Source organism: Rattus rattus, chromosome 13, assembly GCF_011064425.1.
Source record: "Rattus rattus isolate New Zealand chromosome 13, Rrattus_CSIRO_v1, whole genome shotgun sequence".
NCBI classification, from domain to species: Eukaryota; Metazoa; Chordata; class Mammalia; order Rodentia; family Muridae; genus Rattus; species Rattus rattus.
Genome location: NC_046166.1, coordinates 61,626,490 through 61,645,363, shown reverse-complemented (window position 1 = coordinate 61,645,363; position 18,874 = coordinate 61,626,490). Strand labels below are relative to the sequence as shown.

At 42.4% G+C, this 18,874-nt stretch overlaps 2 protein-coding genes across 3 annotated transcripts in view; both read right to left on the bottom strand.

The window, feature by feature from the left end:
- LOC116914663 (disintegrin and metalloproteinase domain-containing protein 5) overlaps positions 1–7,662 on the bottom strand; it is a 75,780-nt gene extending 68,118 nt beyond the window's left edge. Inside the window, exons 1-7 of one of the 2 annotated variants that reach the window (XM_032919066.1) lie at positions 7,554–7,662; positions 6,553–6,632; positions 5,864–5,919; positions 3,698–3,801; positions 3,356–3,432; positions 1,657–1,834; positions 630–695 (exon numbers count right to left, since the gene is read on the bottom strand). In XM_032919066.1, coding sequence (XP_032774957.1) covers positions 630–695; positions 1,657–1,834; positions 3,356–3,432; positions 3,698–3,801; positions 5,864–5,897 — 459 coding nt within the window. In that variant the 5' untranslated portion in view covers positions 5,898–5,919; positions 6,553–6,632; positions 7,554–7,662. The remainder of the gene's footprint in view (positions 1–629; positions 696–1,656; positions 1,835–3,355; positions 3,433–3,697; positions 3,802–5,863; positions 5,920–6,552; positions 6,633–7,553) is intronic. The other variant, XM_032919065.1, reaches the window with a different exon arrangement.
- An 11,057-nt stretch (positions 7,663–18,719) lies between these two features.
- The window catches only part of Adam32 (ADAM metallopeptidase domain 32), a 99,859-nt gene continuing 99,704 nt past the window's right edge, over positions 18,720–18,874 (bottom strand). Inside the window, exon 22 of the mRNA XM_032919035.1 lies at positions 18,720–18,837. Within this exon, the coding sequence (XP_032774926.1) occupies positions 18,834–18,837 (4 nt within the window). The 3' untranslated portion in view covers positions 18,720–18,833. The remainder of the gene's footprint in view (positions 18,838–18,874) is intronic.

The window sequence follows — 18,874 nt, the reverse complement described above, 5'->3', positions numbered from 1 at the left end:
TATGGTATTGACAACAGAAGGGAGAAATACTAGGAACAGAATGATTTAAATGGATAGAGGATTGATAGGCGAGGAGAGAGGCCACCCAACTAAGAGCATACTGTTTTATAAACTAACTGAACATCCCCATGTTAGAAGGGAGCGAACAGAGGTAACCTGCTGGTATGGATAACACTGCTCCCAGTAGCAATGTGGTTTTAAAGGAAAATGCCAGTGCTATGTATTGGATACTTCTGATGCCAGAGGTTCCCAAAACAATACCGATGGTTGCCATTTTCCATGACTGCCCGTAAGAAAAGGGAACTAAAACTCTACTGGTGAGATCAAGAACACATACTCTGAATACAAGACACAAGAGGGGTCAAGCTGGAACGGAACCGGAAGCTCATGCTCTGCTAGCTTGTCTCCATGGTGTCAGAAGGAACTATGAGAGAAAGGTCTTCAGTGTCCTTGCCCAGCTGTGGATTCTGAAGGCTTCATTACTGACCTGTCAGTTAAGGCCCGGCCATTGGTACAAGAAGTAGAAGGGAGTCAACGGAAGTGGAGAGAGGATGACACAGGGTGACAAAAGTCACAACACGCTGTACCCATCTAGGAAATGAACAGAGCATAAGAAGAACAGGACATACCAGCTTTTTATCCACGACGATATCCGTCTTAATGTACCGTGGCCGTAACACGGCAAATCCGGATTTCTGAAAAACACATGATGCGGAGTCCTGAGAAACGTTTCTAAATGTTTCCTTCTATTAAAATTGTATTTATAAATAAGGTGGAAGATACATGCTATTGGTTGTAGGAAGCTTATTTCCAGGTACAAAATTTAGGGAGCATTCAGAGATTTCCCAGTACAGAAGTACTGTAGTTAGCAACAACTTTCAGTCAGATGTCTCAAGCTGGATGATAAGTCAGGAATCTTTATCACTCTTGAAATAAAATCCTAGGTTTATAACAAAAGCCTTGTTTTTCTTCTGATAATCTCAAAGTCTCCACCTAGGAGGAAAGTTTTGCTAATGGGTGTGAGGAAGTTGCGTTTAGTGAACCACGCATTTGAGAGGAATCCTGGAGTTTGCGGTTGATGGTATTCACCAGAGCCAGATGTGCTACCTTGCCAGTGTGAGGGTCTTTGCTAAGGGAAAGTTTCATTACTCTAGTTGACCTTATGTAAGCCATTGAAGTTATCTGTTATTGAATGGGCAGAAAAATGTTAACGCTTTCATCGAAATGACCTGGATGTCTGGAGGACTATCCTCTGTTAATTATCTAAAGATATCCCTCCTTCCTTTTCATTCTGGGTCTAAATCTTCTTGCCTCTGGGATTCATTATTTAAGCATTTACTGAATTTGTGTCCCATTTCAACTGTAAATCCACAAGCTGCTAAAAGATACAGGACCTTCCTTTACCAAGAAAAACCATGCTGGGCCAGACCTGGCAGCACACTCCTTTAATCCCAGCACTCAGGAGGCAGAGGCAGGCAAGGTCTCTATGAGTTCAAGGCCAGCCTGGTCTGCAAAGTGAGTTCTGGGACAGCCAAGGCTACACCGAGGAGGGGGGAAAGGGGGCTTAAAAAGTAAAACCATGGTAAGGTGGATTTCAAAAAGCATTTTTTCATTTCACAAAATTACACTAAATGAGTAGAAAGAGCGAACACTGACCTTCATGTTGCTTCGGAATCGATAATCTAATTCATCAGACCAACTGTACGTCTGATTCTCTCTTAAGTCAGGAATCTTAGCTTGCTGATTTGTGTTCTCATAGATCACGTGTATAAATCCTGACAGGGTTTCCACAGGTTCGATTCCATAGGAGACATTTTCAAATTGTATCATTCCCCTGGGTGTTAGAACAAGTAAAGGAAGATGATTCAGCCAAATCTAGAATATTCTAATGGCAAAATTTGGCCAGGGTTTTCTTCAGTCTGAAACCATCTTTGTTGGCTTGTTTTTTTTTGTTTTGTTTTGTTTTGTTTTTGTTTTTGTTTTTTGTTTTGTTTTGTTTTGTTTTTTTGTCAAGGTTATCCCAGAACGAGATGACTATGCTATGGGATGCACATGCCTGTCTATTATAGACATTAAAGAGGTCAGGTGGAGACATACATGCCCCTAAACAATTACAATTCTCTGCTGCATTAGTAGTATTGGCTTTCTGTACCAGTGTGTGGAATTTGTAGGTTCTCTTTTCCTTAGTCTTCGGCCCTGTTTTGGCTGGTCTCTGTTAACTTGACACAGACTTAGACATAGCTTTTAAAATGGGGGATCTTAACAGGGACAATCGTTCCATCAGACTGACTTGTAGGCAAGCCTGCGAGGTGTTTTGTTTTTTGTTTGTTTATTTGTTTGTTTTTTGATTGAGGATCAGTGTGGGAGGGTCCAGCCCACTGGGAGAAGTGCCATCCCTGTCCATGGTCCTGGATCATAGACTGAACTGAGCATCCCCTAAGGAGCAATCCTCCCACCTGCTCTCTGCCTCTGAGTTCTTGACCTGACTTCCCTGTGTGATGACAGGCTTATAAACCAGCAGATGGAATAAGCCCTCTCCTCCCCAGGTTGTTTTAGTCGTGGTGTTACATCACAGCAAGAGAGACCCTGGCTAAGGCTTATGTACGCTACACCTGACTTTTTTCGATTACCTTGGTCATAGATTATTAGCGTGGATGAACGCATGCCTAAAAGTGGCCAATAAGCAGACGTCTCCATTAGCCTCAAGCATTCCTGTTTATTCTAGGGAGTCAGAAACATCATTGGGTGGGAACTAGGGAAGTTTGGGACTACTCCCCACACTCAACCACTAGGTCCCTTACATGGTCCCTCCCCAGGAATAGACTCAATGTGCAATTTGGGTTCATTTCTCACAGGGTTAAAGCATAAAGGTGAATACAGAATGAGAAAGGGCACGCAGAGGACTAACTTATAAGGCAGCAACTTATAGGATAACTCATAGGCCCCAGTCATTTTATTGTCAGTTCAACCCAGGCTAGAGTCTTTGGGGAAGAGAAACTTCAACTGAGAAAGTGTTTCCATCAGATTGCCTAGAGGCAAGCTTGAATTTGCTTGATTAATGAATGATTGATGTGAAGGGCCCAGGCCACCGTGAGTAGTGCCACCCCTGGACAGGTGACCCAGAGTGGAGTAAGAGAGCAAACCAATCAAATCATGGGAAAATGAGTAAGCAACATTCCTCTCAGACCGTGGCTTCGGTGCCTGCTTCTGACCACCTGTCCTGACGTCTCTCAGTGACTATTAACCAAGAAGTACGACATGAAACATACCCTTCCCTCCCAAGTTGCTTTTTGTCACGGTCTATCTCACAGCAATAGAGACCTATCTGGGGTAGAATCTTTGCATAATGTACAACCTGAGTCCTGAGCAAACGGTGAGCGTCACGATAGAATTTGGAAAACCTGCAACGTATCCGTTGTAATTGCAATTTTTCTGGAAAAAAAAATAAAAGTACAAATGGAAGCTGACGGTTAAGTCACACACACCTACAACATGTCATGCATATTTATTATTTCCCTGCCTCCGTACCTTTGTATGATAGACAATTACCCAATAATTTTGTATTAAGCAGATTCCAAATTGTATCAGTGTCAATTTCAACATATCAAACAATACTAAAGTAATCAGAGATTGTTCTTTTTTTAAAAAAAGAAAGCCCAAATAACAAATCTGTATGGGAGAAAACCTTATGGCTTACCAGAGATGACAAAGACTGAGAATGCCGAACATCTTGTCTGTCATATGTATAACTCACTGCGGTTGAAGTTATAAACGATCTATACAAAAAAATCCCCAAACCATCTTCCAATGGAGTAAATGTAAAAGACAAGCATTCGTATACAAGTCAACATACGCAAACCAAACATAGCTCTCGGCTTGCTAGTCTATTGTCTAAGTATCTTCCCCGTCACTGATATTAGCCTTTGAATAGACTGAAGAGTACAACGGACATTAGTGGGCCACTCAAGATGGCAACTAACTCATCTGAAAACTAATACAGGCTCCTGTGTCCAGGGACTTTCAAATCTTTGTCTTTGCCATTCATTACCCTTGGATGCTGTGTCTGAGTCTCTGAATTAGAATGGGGGATTAACGCCGATTTCAAACAATTCTCTTGGTCTCACTACAGATCTAGGTTCAGTCGGTAAATCCCGGTCATTGTTGCTCCTCTTCCTTTCCTCCCTATTTCTATCCCCTCCCCCTCCTCCTCCCCTTCCCACTCTTCCTTCCTCTCCCTCCTTCTCTTCCTCTTCCAGTTCTCCCTCCTCCTCCCTCTCTCTCCTTCTCCTCCTCCTTCTCCCGTTCCCCCTTCTTTTCATCATCTTCCTCCTCTTCCCCCTTCCCCCCTCCACCTCTTCCTTCTTGACACAACTGAATGCTGGGTCTACAGGCAGTGCCATCCAGACATTCTCCAAGTTCTTAATAGCAATGGTCAGAAATTTCTTTTTGTAATCCCCCAGCCCAGTAAATATTTCAAAGCTCACCACTCTGCCTACCAGTCCTGGCACATGGCTTCCCTATCAGTCACTCTCACACTCTCTGAATCTGCTTTACTTCTCTCCTTGATGTGTGTGTGTGTGTTTTTATTACATCAGATAAAGCCCTTATGCCTGAGCCCCACATTCCATCCTGTGCATGACTGAGCTCTGAACCATTTCTCTCCTATGATTTCTCTCCTGCGACTTCTGTACCATGACTACCCCGTGCTATTAGAATTGCTGTGTTTAAGCGACTGTGGATGGATGGCGTTCTCGTTTGATGTTGTACGCCAACACCGCTCTGTCCAATCTTAATTGCCCACAGATTATTTGTTTATCAGAAGTGTCATCTGTACACACATATACCTTCCACTTTCTTGGTTCTTAACCACCCTTAAGGTTCTGTGAGAAGCGTCTGAGAGCATCAGCTTTTCAAACCCAAAGGGCACATTGCTGATCAGAAGTGTAGCGATTATCCACACCCTACCTGAAACAATGGCCGCTCATCCCCATCTCTGACTTATTACACTTTCTCTTCTGCCTCTTGTCCTGCCTCTCTGCTCCTCCAGCTTCATCTTCTACGTTAGCTACACACTTCCCCGCCAAACACCAAACAAAGTATTGACCTTTTCCAAGGTTCATAAACACTTTCTGTCTATGTCTCCAGTCAATAGCTCGGCTATTGTTTACTATTAAGTCTGTGGACCTGTTGAACATCCTCAGAGATTCAAAGTCTTGTATACACCTCTCCAGTGGAAAATAGCCACTTGGACATAAGTATTCAATCCTCCTTTAAATAGCTTCTTGGCTCCTAACCACCACTTAGATACACAATATCCTCTTGAGCAACACTAAAGGATCTGAGGCCCCTCACTGCTTCCCACCTGTTCTACTACTGATTCTGTCTGGAGGCCTGTGGAGTCTGTCTCCCTTGTGCTAGAAGTTATGGTCCAGCCTCACCACCCCCACACTGACCACCTAACCCATGGGGGCATCATGTGTGCACCAAGTTCTTTTCCATTGCCCTTACACATCTTCTGGGATTTATCTTCTATTTTCTTTTCCAAAATCTTTGATCTCTGTGCTTTATCGAGCTGTAACCTATCCCTATTCCAAACAAGAATTCCTGACTTACAATGAACACGACTTAGGCATGGCTCACCAAATCTTAGTAAAACTCTGCTTCTTAGAACTGGTACATTGGAATATGTCTTCCTGTTCTATAAATGCTTTTCATACCTTATTTTATTCTCTTTTTATGTCTAGGACCTTGTCTAGTGGCCAACATTCAGTAGTCATTAATACATTTGAACTGAATTGATTATAACCATAACTCTGGCAAGAGTCAAAACCTTGACATTTGGAATGATAAAATAATTACTTACTGTTTTTTAAGATGGATGAAATGGGGGTTTTCATTTATTGTAATAAGATAAGCCATCTGTAACAAGAATATTTTTAAATGTCAGTCACATGCTAGTTTGTGTGTTTGCTCCACTCATAAAGGAATGACAAAAGTAATACATATATATGTAATATATAATATATAATATGTAATGTGCAATATGCAATACAGTATATCAGATTTGGTATATAGTATATAGTATATAATATATACACATATACACATATGTGTGTATATGTATGTGTATGTATATGTATATGGGTCTTTTGGCTTCCTGATCCATGTGGATTTCTTAGTCTTCAAGACTCTAAACTTAGAGCTAGGCTTAGTACCTGTGGCAGGCAGGAGCTTGCCTGGTATTAATAAACTGGTATCTTCTGGCTTAGCCAGATACTCCCAGTCACATTCCTGTAACAGTGAGCTTCACCTCATCCTCAGAACCAGTTCCATTATTCCAGCCTCATCCTATTGGTAGCCTGGGGAGGGCACACCTGTTTCTTGCTGCCTTTTTGGCACCTGTGAGGTGCCAATCCCTGAAGTTTCTATCCCATAATGCTCTGCTGCAGCGGCACTTTTCTGGGTTCTACCCACTGCCTCTATCTAAGCAGCTTGGGCCATGATGTACACAACCTCACAGGAGTTAGCATATAAAGATGATGGTGTCATTACATGGTTTTCTGGATCTGTTTCCACATCTGGTGATGAGATCTTTTCAGGAACAGTTGTTTGCAGGATGGTTTTCTGAGGATCTAAAAGTAAAAGTAAGAGATACTATTTTGATATCTATTTTTTTAGTCTAATTGTGCATCTTTTTCTCTATATTAGTAGTTGTTTTGAGTGGGTTATAATTTTTTACTTTACCCTTTCCACTGTCTATTAAATTGTTCCTAATTCATCCTCCTCTCCCTCCCTCTCCTCTCTCCTCTCCTCTCCTCTCAGCTACACAGCTAAACTACTCAAATACCAAGCTTAAGCATTTTTAAAAGCTTAAAAACATAGACTCATTAAGAGAGTGGCATGCTGAAAGAATGGTGGCTACTAAGACAAGCGAAGTCAGTTTTCTCCAATGGGCCAACACTAGGTATATCACTCTGGGACACTCTGGGGAGTCCCCATGTCCAGAAGTTGTCCAGTAAAGAACCATCATGTTTTTTGTGTGCTTTGTTTGTTTTACTTGTTTTACCTTGGTACTTTTTATCTTATTAGGGTTTTTTGTTTTGTTTTGATTTTATTTGAGACAAGAGAAAGAATATGAAGGTGAATGGCTAGGGAGGTATTGAGGATCTGAGGGAGGGGGAAGAATATGAAAAAAAATTAATTAAAAATTTTTAGAAGAAGTTAGTCAAGAAAGCCTGTAGAGGGCAGCACTTGCCAAACCAGGAATTTAAACAAAACAAACAAACCAAAAAAGCCAGTTTCTTTGGTGGTGATGAATTGAGTCAAGACTACCATTTACATAGTAACAGAATTGGTAGCCGGGATACGATTCATTGTTATCTATGTTATAGTTAAGAAACCCGTCCCTTTCCAGCGAATGTTTTGCAGCCAAAGAGGAGCAAAAAGAAAGCAAAACTAGTGCAGTGAGCCTGGGGTTGCAGACTTCGCGTCTGTCCCTCGGAAGCCAGAAGCCGGAAGCCGGAAGCCCGAGCAGCTCAGATCTCTGTACTCACGCTGGCCTGCCTGCAGCCCATTAAGATGCACAACCAGCAAAAGAAGGAGGAACATGGCTCCCTTGGTGGTCCTGGAGCTTAGCTGAGGAGCATCAGGCCAGGCAGGTGGGGCAGGCGTTGTGGCCAGTAACGGAAGCTCCCGCAGCTGAACCTGCAGGGTTGTCGCTAAGGAAACCAGCACAGAAAGGGCTGGAGAAGGAGATGCATAGGTTCCGCTAACTGTAAAGAGGAAGGCGGCTGCCTACAGGTTTACTCTTCAGGTTAGGGAGAGCAGGTAAGGATTTTCTTTGTATCATTTATCATGTCTTTTAAAAATAATTTCCACATCGCCGAGGAAAAGATACATGAAAATGTTCAGGTTACTGATGGCAGCCACACGTCTTCCAGGATACTTGGGCAAACTGTCCCAACAACTGAGAACAACAACAACAACAACCACAACAACAACAATGTTGCTAACCTGGTTTATTGTTTTCACAGCTGCATGCGGGACATCCCCTAAAATACTCATTGGTCAAACACAGACCTTCAAAGCATTCTCTGCAGGATCATATTGTCACCCTCTAACTCTGCAACCCTGTATTGGTCGGTTAAAGGCGTAGGCATATATTCTGAAGTAATTACAAAAGACAAGAAAACAGAAAGCAATTATGGAGAGAGAAAGGGAGGAACCACAGAGAGGGCCATGGGAAGGGGGGCATAGCTGCTATGAGAGGTGGAAGCAAGAAATTTAACTGAGAAAGGGAGACGAAAGGAAAGATAAATAACACTAATAATATCTTTTAAAGCTACAGGAAACATTTTATAAGCTAACTTAAAAATCTATAACATATAAGCATATTTACATTTTTTTTTCTTTCTTTAATGGAGTCATACCACACTGAGTGATAATGTTCTCCCCCCCCCCAAGAGATACAGAAAAATCTACCAAAAATCCCAGTAGCAGGCAATGGAGACCTTCCTTTGCAGTTTTTTGTCAAGTGGGTGTGAGCTCTTGGTTGCCCCACAGGACTTGAGGCAGGATCAGATTGCTGAAAACACCACACTTTGAACACAAGGCTTTGTTGGATAAAAGTAGATCTGCCCTGGAAGCCTCCTCACTGAGGCTGGGCTCTCTCACAGAATCTGATGGTGCTCTGCAAACTCCCCAAAGTGAAGAGCAACCACACGGCAAGACAGCCCCAAGCACAAGTGTGGCACTTTTATCTCAGGATAATTGACAGCTGTCTAATAAGACTTAAGGCCCATTCAATAGGAAGGAATTCAAGTTCGATAAATTTGGTATAAACCTAGCCAAGTGCCCATGGCTGAAGAGACCATAGACTCTTAGAGTAGAAGAAACTGTACTGTAATCTTCCTAAACCAATAGAATTTCTAAGTGAATCTAGACACTTACCTTGATAGCCACAGGTAAGTATAGCTCACATCCCCCATCAAAGAAGCTTATTTTTGCAAAAGATGGAGACTGTGATAGGAAGCCCAGCTTGGCTATGCAAGGGACAGCATGACATGGTTTCCACCCCTGAAACAGAGTTATCAGAGGGTAGGCCTCTACCAGTGTCAATGGTTGCTGAGGGCATGAGGCTTGTTTGTATAATAGTGTGCATATTTTCATGTTCCTCCTTCAGGGAATGCTACCCTTGTTAAGATGAATGACTCCATGATAAGCAGAGACAGCATGAGTCTGGAGGCAAGGGTGTGTCTGTGTCCTTAGCAAAAATGGTAAATCCTGAGACCTTCAGGACAGCTCTTGAGGTTATGGGAAAGAACTCTGAAAACACGAGTTCACAAATACGTAATTTCTCAACTATGCGAAAATGCAAGGAGGAGTTATATAAAGCAATATAAGTAATATATTATACATATAAATGTAATTTTATATATAATATAAATATAAGCATTGTGAGTTATTTGATGGGCTTCACGGACATGAAAGAACAGAGGCAGCTGTACTGTGAAACAGCTTCTCAGAAAGATACAAAGGCAGGCAGATTCCTGAGTTAAAGGTCAGCCAGGAACAGAGCTAGTTTGGGCCCATGAGTGATAGAAATGGTAATCTCATGATGGGATCCCACCCAGCTAGCTTATTGTCTGTGCTTACAAAGGCAGGCAGATCTCTGAATTCATTTGCAATGTTTAAAAAAAAATGTGCTTGCTGTCTCTAAGAATCAAGGGGTTGGGGTCATAGGATGCTGGCTCATGGGATAATCAAAAGGGAACCTGAATTGATGTGTAAATAAAAGACTGGACTTTTGAGCTGCAAGAGATGAGCCATACAGAGATTTTTTTTTTTTTAGAATTGTAAGAGAGAGAGAGAGATGTCTGGAGAAAGCAATCAGGAAAGCTGTCTCAAGCAGAATATAGGGTATCAGCTTGTAACCCAGAATTTACCTCTTCCCTCAGGCCCCCTCTCCTAACCAAGGCTGGTCCTTGGTAATCCACAACTGGTCAGAGTGCAGTGAATAAGTGGTTATGGGTGCTTAGACACAACTGATACATCTGCAATACTCCTACGGTTCCCATGAGAAGTAAGGCAGAGAATTTATAAGAGTTAGAGAACCAGGACTCCTGCTTTAAGACATTGTCCTCTAGACATGACAGGTGAAGCTGAATCCATGAAATCTCAGCCATATGATTGCCTAAGTCCTACATAGTGACAGCAGTCAATATGCCAGTGTCAACAGAGGGAATTTTAATAAACCTGGCACCTGATTGAAGAATTACAGGCAATCAATGGCTGCTGGATGCTGAAGAATCAGTTTTCCCCAGGAAGCATCAGGTTATCCAATCCCAAATTCAGTCTGAAGCACATGCACATGCAAACAACATTAAATGGATTTTATAGGTTGCATACACATGTGCGCTTAAAGGAATATTATTATTAAAGAGGTTATGAACTCAAGAGAGAGTAGGTGCACTAGAGGGGGCAGAAGGGGCACAAATGGTGTAAGTACAGAACTCATATGATAAATTCTCAAACACAAATTCAGTCATGTACTAGAAGCAACGTAGCGACTTCCTAGTGTCCACAGGCCCTAGCCCAAATCATAACTACAATAAAATCCAGCCACACCAAATTAACTATAGTTCTGTTAGGAAAAGAGAAACATGTGTTTGATAAGTTTGCTCTGAAATTACTTTGCCACGGTAGAAGAAGAAAAAATTAGAAACAGTAACAGAATAAACATCTCACTTTTAAAAGGGACCAAACAACCAAGTCATAAAGTCATGCAGAATAGAATGAGTAGGAAAAACATAGTCGCTTAATAGATTAGTGATTGGAGAGGCCATGCATAACAAACATGCCCAAAGGGAACAGTGATAAAATAGAGGGATTACACAAGTAAACTTAGGAGACAGAGATTAAATTAACCTTAAATTAGCAGAAAGAGGTGTGCTTTCTTACCTCCCAACATGCCTGTGCCTAAAAGGTGAGATGGCTTTCCTGGCATTCCTAATGGTTAGACAAACATGACCTGTGCGGACCTAGTCAGATTCCTACATCCGTTCAAGTCTCTGATGTTTTCAACAGGACCGAAAAACTAATGTCCTATGTAGGTACCCACAAAACCTCCAGTACATGCTGAACAGTGCTATTGCTGCACCTCGCACATGGCCACAGCCTCCGGAGCGGCCCCGGTGTCTCACCTTTTGAATGCTGACTCTTCGTGTGGTAGGGCTATTCAGAGAGACTCTGGAGTCTTTAAATGGTGGGGGTCTATCCAATAGAAGTCAATGACAAGAGGTCGGCCTTTGAGAGTTCTACTTGGCCCTTGATGTTTCCTCTCTTTTCTCCTGCAGCGATTCTCTACCTACGGGTTGCAACCCACTCGAGGTCACATGACCCTTTCACAGGGGCCGCATATCAGACACCCTGCATATCAGATATTTACATTATGATTCATAACAGTAGCAAAATTACAGTTATGAAGTAGAAACAAAATAACGTTATGGTTAGGGGCCACCACCACATGAGGAACTGTATTACAGGGTCACAGCATTAGGAAAGTTGGGAGTAGGGACAACATTCCTTCCCTTCAAGTCCATAGGGACATGAGCAGCCTCTACACAGACACATCCACCATAATAAGCAGCCACTCTTTCTGAGACTCCATGGACCTAAACGTTTTGAAGCCATGGTCCAAGACATAACCCATTCTCCTTAGTTGTTTCTGTTGGGTATCACCATATCAGAATTGTACAGACTAGTATAGGCTCTCTGCTATATCACAATCTGAAAACAAATGAGTGAAGGACTGAAGAAAACGGATGTCAACAACAAAATGATATTGCCTTTGGATGGACCCCAGCCAAGGGGCTCCTATAGTATCATGTGCGTTGAATGGCTAATGTGTGTTAATAGTAAGTGGTAGCTCAGAAATGTCTCCATATTTATATATCTGTACAATAAAGTGGAAACATCCCATGCTCACAGATGTATTTGTTAAAATATCAGTAATACCAAACATGTCCACATCCCACTAAGTTTTTCTGGTTGTTTTGTATAGAGAAAACTACACAACTGAGGTGTGTTTTTTTTTAAATGAGATATTTTAATGAGATATTTTATCTTCCTGGGTAAAGGTTACCTCACTCAGAATGATTGTTTCCAGCTCCATCTATTTGCCTGAAATTTTCATGGTTTTCTTAATAGCTGAATAATATTCCACTGGGTAGATACACTACATTATCATTGTCCCTTCATTAATTGATGGCCATCTAGGTTGTTTCTGTCTCCTGGATATTATGAATAGAGCAGCAAGCATTTCTGCAGTAGGATATGGGTCTAGCTGGATCACATGGTAGATTTATGTTTTAATTCTATACTAGTTTCTGTGTGGCTGACCAGTTTGCACTCCCATCAGCAATGAATACTTATCTCCCTTTCCCCACCTTGGTTGGTTGGTTGGTTGGTTGGTTGGTTGGTTGGTTGGTTTTGTTTTTGTCTTTTTCTTTTTTTATCTTAGCCATTCTGACTGGTATAAGACGGAGTCTCAAAGTAGTTTTGAGTTTGACTCCATTATTGACTTGATTTTCTAACCAGATTGTTCATTTTTTGTTTATCAATAATAAATTAAGAAATAAAAATATTGCAGCCTCCTCTTGGATTGGTTTGGGGAAGAGTGCACCTAAATTTGAATTCCCTTCCCCGTGCCTCCCATATGTCCCTAAAAGGGGAACACTTTCCAAACACTCCAAGGCTATAGTGGACTTATTAGGTGCAGCCTTGTTTCTCCAGAAGTTTACAGCTACTGCTGATGGTCATCTATGGCTATCTCAAAAACCTATACTGGTGGGATTTTAAAACCCCTCTACTAAATGCCACGTGGAAAGGGAAAACTCCGACTAGGTTAAAGAATGTCTGTAGGGAGAGCAAGATGAGAGGCTTTTAATCTAGATAGCGTAGGATTCAAAGTCTGTCAGATGACTAGTCTCATAGCTGTCACCTGCCCCATTGATGCACACAGAGACAGAAAGTGTCTAGGGGAAGACTGCTCAGTAGATTTTACACGCTCACTGAAGAGACTTAAAACCCATTTGGTACTGGCATGGGTGGATACTTTACTGGATGATAGGAGCACAGAAGACGACAAACATCCTTTGTAAGAAGTCCGATGTTGTTAGCTTTGGTGTGACTAAAGAGTCGTCCATAAATATTGGTATGGTCTCTTTTGGAGGCTTTCCCTTCAAGATTATCCAGCTGGTATACAATATCTAGTGAGATTCTAACAAATTCCGAGGTTAGGAAGGGAGCCCCTAAAGGGAGAGAGGTGGGGCCACCCCCATTCTGTCCTGGAGATCTGATCCTGGGCAAAGTACTCAAGGAGATTCCCTTAAGAGCCTCAATGAGTAGGTTCCTATCCTGCCTTCTGTGTACCACTATGGTCATCATGACAGCTGGCATGGACTCATAGCTAAAATGGAATAGTACCACTCTGGATTTGTGGAAAAGAGACTCTTTGGGGGTGTGGGGAGGATACTCTCTCATCTTGACCTTGGCTTCAGTAAAGGGACTTCTTTCAATCCTTCCCTAGTAAATCCCTAGATTAGAAATAAAAGCTGTCAAATATAAAAACTACCTGCTTTATTGTCAATATAATGACTGCTCCTGGCCGGGAATTGTCAATTGGTTGTGAGCATTCTCAAATGAGAATACCCACATGTAGGGTTAATGAACCTGATGAGATCTATACCATCTATTTTAACCGATGGATATTCCGCACCAACCCAGGGGCTAGCTGTGACCTGGTGTGCCCATTGACCTCCCAAAGTCAGTCTTACTTAGCAGGCTGGATTGAGGAAGACCTGGAAGTCCTGAAAGGCTCCTCAGATTAATCATACCTTAGGAACTGAACGACTCTGTGAGCCTCTGTGGCACAGGTAGGGCTATGCTTACCTGGGAGTAATATTCACTACATTCATCTTCCAGTGGGATATTTCCAGGTCATGGGTCCACTGCTTTTAGTTGGGCCAGTTTCTCAACTTCCTATGGTTTCCAATCTTAGGTCTGGCCCAGAGAGCCAGCAAACCAAGGGTCTCCCTCCAGTTACAACCACTTCTTGTGGGACTTGCTAGGCTCAATTGGCATGGGCCTAGGAATTGTAGGACAACTAAGATATGCCACGTCAGAAGAGAGACACTCATTTTAAAAGGCCCCCTTTCCTGGTATAAAACATAAAGCTGTCTACTGTTTTAGGAAGAGGAAAAAGGCTGTAATGCTGTAAGGAAACAAAATAAAACAACACAAATCCAGTGTTAGAGAAATTGGAAAGGAGTAAAGAATGGATTTTCCAGGGATACGGCTCCATCACAACTTAACCCACCATGATTCAAAAAGTATCTTAAGTCAAATGGGATCAGGGCTGCCCATGCCATGGGCCACGCTTCTGGATGTGGAAGCAAAGTCTGACCATTTATTTGTCACATATGGTCTCCCTCCTCTCTGGATAATAGCCTTTGGCCAGAGGCCAGCTCCAGAGCTCTGTATCTCTTGAAGGTGCGGGGAGTGGGGTGGGAGCAAGACTTGGTCTTGGGAGAGATTAGGGTTGCTTTTTTTAATGTCTTGACTTTAAATTACCCTAAGGCTGCATGCCTTTGGATCTACTGACTTTTTTTTTATAACAGTGGGGGAATTAAGTAAGAGGTCCCTTTTCTCCTCAGAAATTCCCTTACATCAGGTCCTTAGGCCGAGAGTTTAACTCCTTGTCAACAAGGGGAAGATGCTTGCAGAAAGAGAGACACTGTTAAAAAGGATTCTAATCTTTATTTCTCAAAGAAAGTAAACAGGAAAAACTATCAGACTATGTGCTTTCTTAATTTGTAAGTTGCTCCATTAATTTGTAACTTACTTTGCTCTGCTACTCCTCCTAATCCTGTTCTCTCCTTCTGCTCTAATGTAATGTAATTGTCCCTAGTTTTTTGTATCTTTTCTAGGAGAAAAAAATCACATGGTTTTTCCAACCATTCTTTAAAAAAAAAAACTTCACTAAATTTCAAACATAAAATCAAATCATAAACTGAATAAGAAATTTAGAACAGAGATGTTTACATGTGCTTCTATTAAGTAATTACCTAGCTAGACATGTATTTTCTGTCTCTAGATACACAGGTTCATTGAAAGTTAAAAACCACGATTCTTGTGACTAAATGAGCATTGAAGTTGTATAGATAAATGCAGTCAATATTTTATCTTCTGTCTTTGTAACTACAATAAATCATTAGTTCCCTTTTATGACCTTTGGTTACTTGTTTTAAAAACTCTAGGAATGCGTTCTAAGTTGTAAATGCCTGCTTTCTATCTCAGAAACAATTAACTCAAGATACTTGAAGACTGGCAGAGTTCTAATTATAGTTTTTATAGAGAGGGTTTTAATAGCAGTCCTATTATAAAGGACTTAATAATTACTAGTATAATTTTAGAAATTCTTATACAATCATCATTAAGAATTAAGAAATCGTGTTTGTATAGTACCACTACAAGACAGCACATCTTCATGGATCTGCAGAAATCTGCCCAGGGATTTTATAAGGACAGGAAAGACATCAGCTATAGGATTTGTCCTTTGGGCCTTGCCTCTCAAAGGCTTTTTCATCATTGTTTCACTGTGAAACATCTCGAGAAGATCACCTGCTTGCTTTTAGCCTCTCCTAAATGGTTCCTGGCAGCCCATCATAACTATAACATGGCATATTGTATTCTAACATTCATGTTCCCTGACTGATTGAAATTTTAAGTTTTCAGTCACCAAACACAGATTTAGGTACAGTTGTCCAGAATACCCATGCCTGTGGGAAATCACTGGACAGCTTCACAAAACCCAATGGGATTACATCTGTCTCCTAGACTATGGGAATGGGACCAATAAGAATGGGACCCTGATTTTATCCAGACTTGGCCCCAATCAGTATCTTTGGTATATGGGAAGTGGTATTTGCTGTTAGGAGAGAAATAGCATTTACTATTGTAGATCCTTCATGTGAAATTTCTAAGCATTTGCCCTTATGTTTCAGAGTGCCCTGGGTAGTTAATTCTGGTCCAATCTTCCTCCCTGAATAAGACATGTTGATCATGGTGCAGAAGTATTCCCTCTGTTAATTGTCTCTAGTGTTTCCCATGAGGTGGTGGTAGACCAGACACAGTGGCTGACCTCTGAACTTGGATGACAAATGGACAGCTTCTTGAGCCCTGGAGTGCACACCCTTCACCATCATGTGTCCCTTGCAGTAGACAAAGGCAGCAAGAAAATGCTTCACTGAGGTTCATGGCAAAGCCTGAGGAGAGTTTTGAATAGTTTTCTTGATTGTTCTACTCAAAGGAGGGCAGAACTGCATCAACTGGTGTGTGTGTGTGTGTGTGTGTGTGTGTGTGTGTGTATGTGTGTGTGTGTGTGAATGTGTGTATGTGAATGTGTATGTGTGAATGTATGTGAATGTGTGTGAATGTGTGTGAATGTGTGAGTATGTGTGTGTGTGTGTGTTGTGTGTGTGTGTGTGTGTGAATGTGTGTGTGAATGTGTGTGTGTTTAAATCATGTTCTTACTAAGGGTTATAATTGTTCTAATGATTTCACTCTTCATAGGCTACAAAAATTACCTGGTCTGCATTATACATGTAATGGCCCTCTGGCACCCTAGGTCTGTACAACCAACTGAATTCTAAAATGTCCCTTCCTCTTGACTGGCCCGAGAGACCTTCCTGCTCTTGGGGGCTCACCTGTCTCTTTCTGGTTGACTATTTAAAATACCCCTTTTTTCAGTGCTGATCCCTGACAGGGATGAATAAAGGAAGGTGTGACAACTGATTCAGATACAGACACCCGCAGCCAAACAGTAGGTGGAAATAAGGGACTGTTACAGAAGAATACAAGGAAGGATTGGGGAACCCAAAGGGGATAGGAACTCCACAGGAAGACCAACAGAGTCACCTGATCTGGAACCTTGGGGCTCTCAGAGTCTGAACCACCAACCAAAGAACACACATGGGTGGCACCTAGGCCTCCCACACATATGTAGCAGATGTGCAGTTTGGTCTTCATGTGGATCCCAAAAAACTGGAACGGGGTCTATCCCAAAGCTGTTGCCTGTATGTGGGGTATGTTCTTCTAGCTGGGCTGCCTTGTCTGGCCTCAGTGGAAGAGGAAGTACCTAGTGTTGCAAAGACTTGAAATGCCATGATTGGGGAGGGGGAGATATATAGGAGGGCCCTCAACAGCTAAGAGGAGGATGGAGGTTGTAGGAGGTGGTGTCTGGAAGGGGGTGATGAGCGGGATGTAAAGTGAATAAGGAAAAAAAAAAAGAAATACAGAAAGAAGAAAGGCTCCTCCTTGCTTTTGTAACCCCACCCCGATTGCAATTCTTACCAAACAGCCAGGGGAGAGGTGAGCCTAGCCTTGGGCTCAGAAGGAACATTCAGAAGTTCCTGATGGTACAGAGCCTCCAGGAGTCTAAAGTGTTGTACAGAGATGAACTGTACGTACCACGGCAGAAGTTCAATCACAGGAGAACCAAAGCAGTGGTGAGAAGCTCTGACACTTATGAAAACTTTATTAAAAGTGAAAAGGTTCCATAAACGAAACTCCATTCTTTGCCATAGCAATCATCTTCTTGCTACTTGTCCAGAACCAACTTGGCCCCTCCCACAATCACACACTGTGCCTTAAGTAGGAGTCAGCTGGAGCTTCTTCTCCGTCTTTGCAAACTCGCTCTACACGCTACCCCACAGTCCCAAGCACACTGGAGAGGGACATTCCAATGGATACATGAAGTGACCCTGAGACTAGAGGCCAAGTCCCTCTACGGCCTGGACCACAGCTCACACACACACACACACCGTGGACATTCATGGCAGATCTCCCCATCTCAGTTACCGTGATCTAGACACGCCCAGAAATGCCTCTCTTCAAGAGACTCTAGATCTCTTCCAGTCTGTCACATAGGGCAGTCGACAGCTTTTGCTACTCACAGGTGTGAAGTCTCTGGGCACCCACCATTCTTGTCATTGTCCCTACGTTCCTGGAAAGTGGATGGTCTGAAAAGGCAGTTTCTGAAGCTTGCCTTCCTGTGGCAATACCTGAGGCTGCGAGTCTGGGCCCTGCTGAGAAGCCGGTGTCTGTAGCAGTTACCTTTCTCATTGTTTTGACAGAATACCTGACAAATGTGATTTATTAAAGGGATTTGATTTGGCTCACGGTCAGAGGGTTATGGTCTATCATAGTAAAGAAGGCATGGTATTGAACCTACAGTCAGGAAGGAGAGAAGTGAATCTTAACACTCACCTTGTTTCTTCCCATCTATTCAAGGCCTGGACATTCAATTGTATCAATCAAGGGATATAATACAGGGCATACACCCAGGATGGTTCTGATTGATTTGGGTATTTGACCCAGGAAATCAGGCTGCAAAGTGTGTGTGTGTGTGTGTGTGTGTGTGTGTGTGTGTGTGTGTGTGTGTGTGTTGGAGTGGGGAATGGTGTGAGTAACAGGGAGAACTCAGAGAGTCATTGAAGAAGACCCACAGTTGACACCACTGACTTCCTCCACCCACACGCCGGGGTACACCAACCAACTACAATAGCCCATGGGCTGAATGCCAAGGCAGAGGAAATCACACACACACACACACACACACACACACACACACACACACACCAGATCAGCAAGCCTGCAAATTGGTCCACTTTCAGTTTATTAGCTCCTTTAGCTGTGACCAAGGGAAGACCGTGGACTCTTCATTTCTCAGTGAGCCCCTGGGTGCCATTCTCCTCCTCCTGAAGGGGTAGCAGTTAACTGCGGAAGAGAACAAAACACAGGTCAGGGCGGCAGC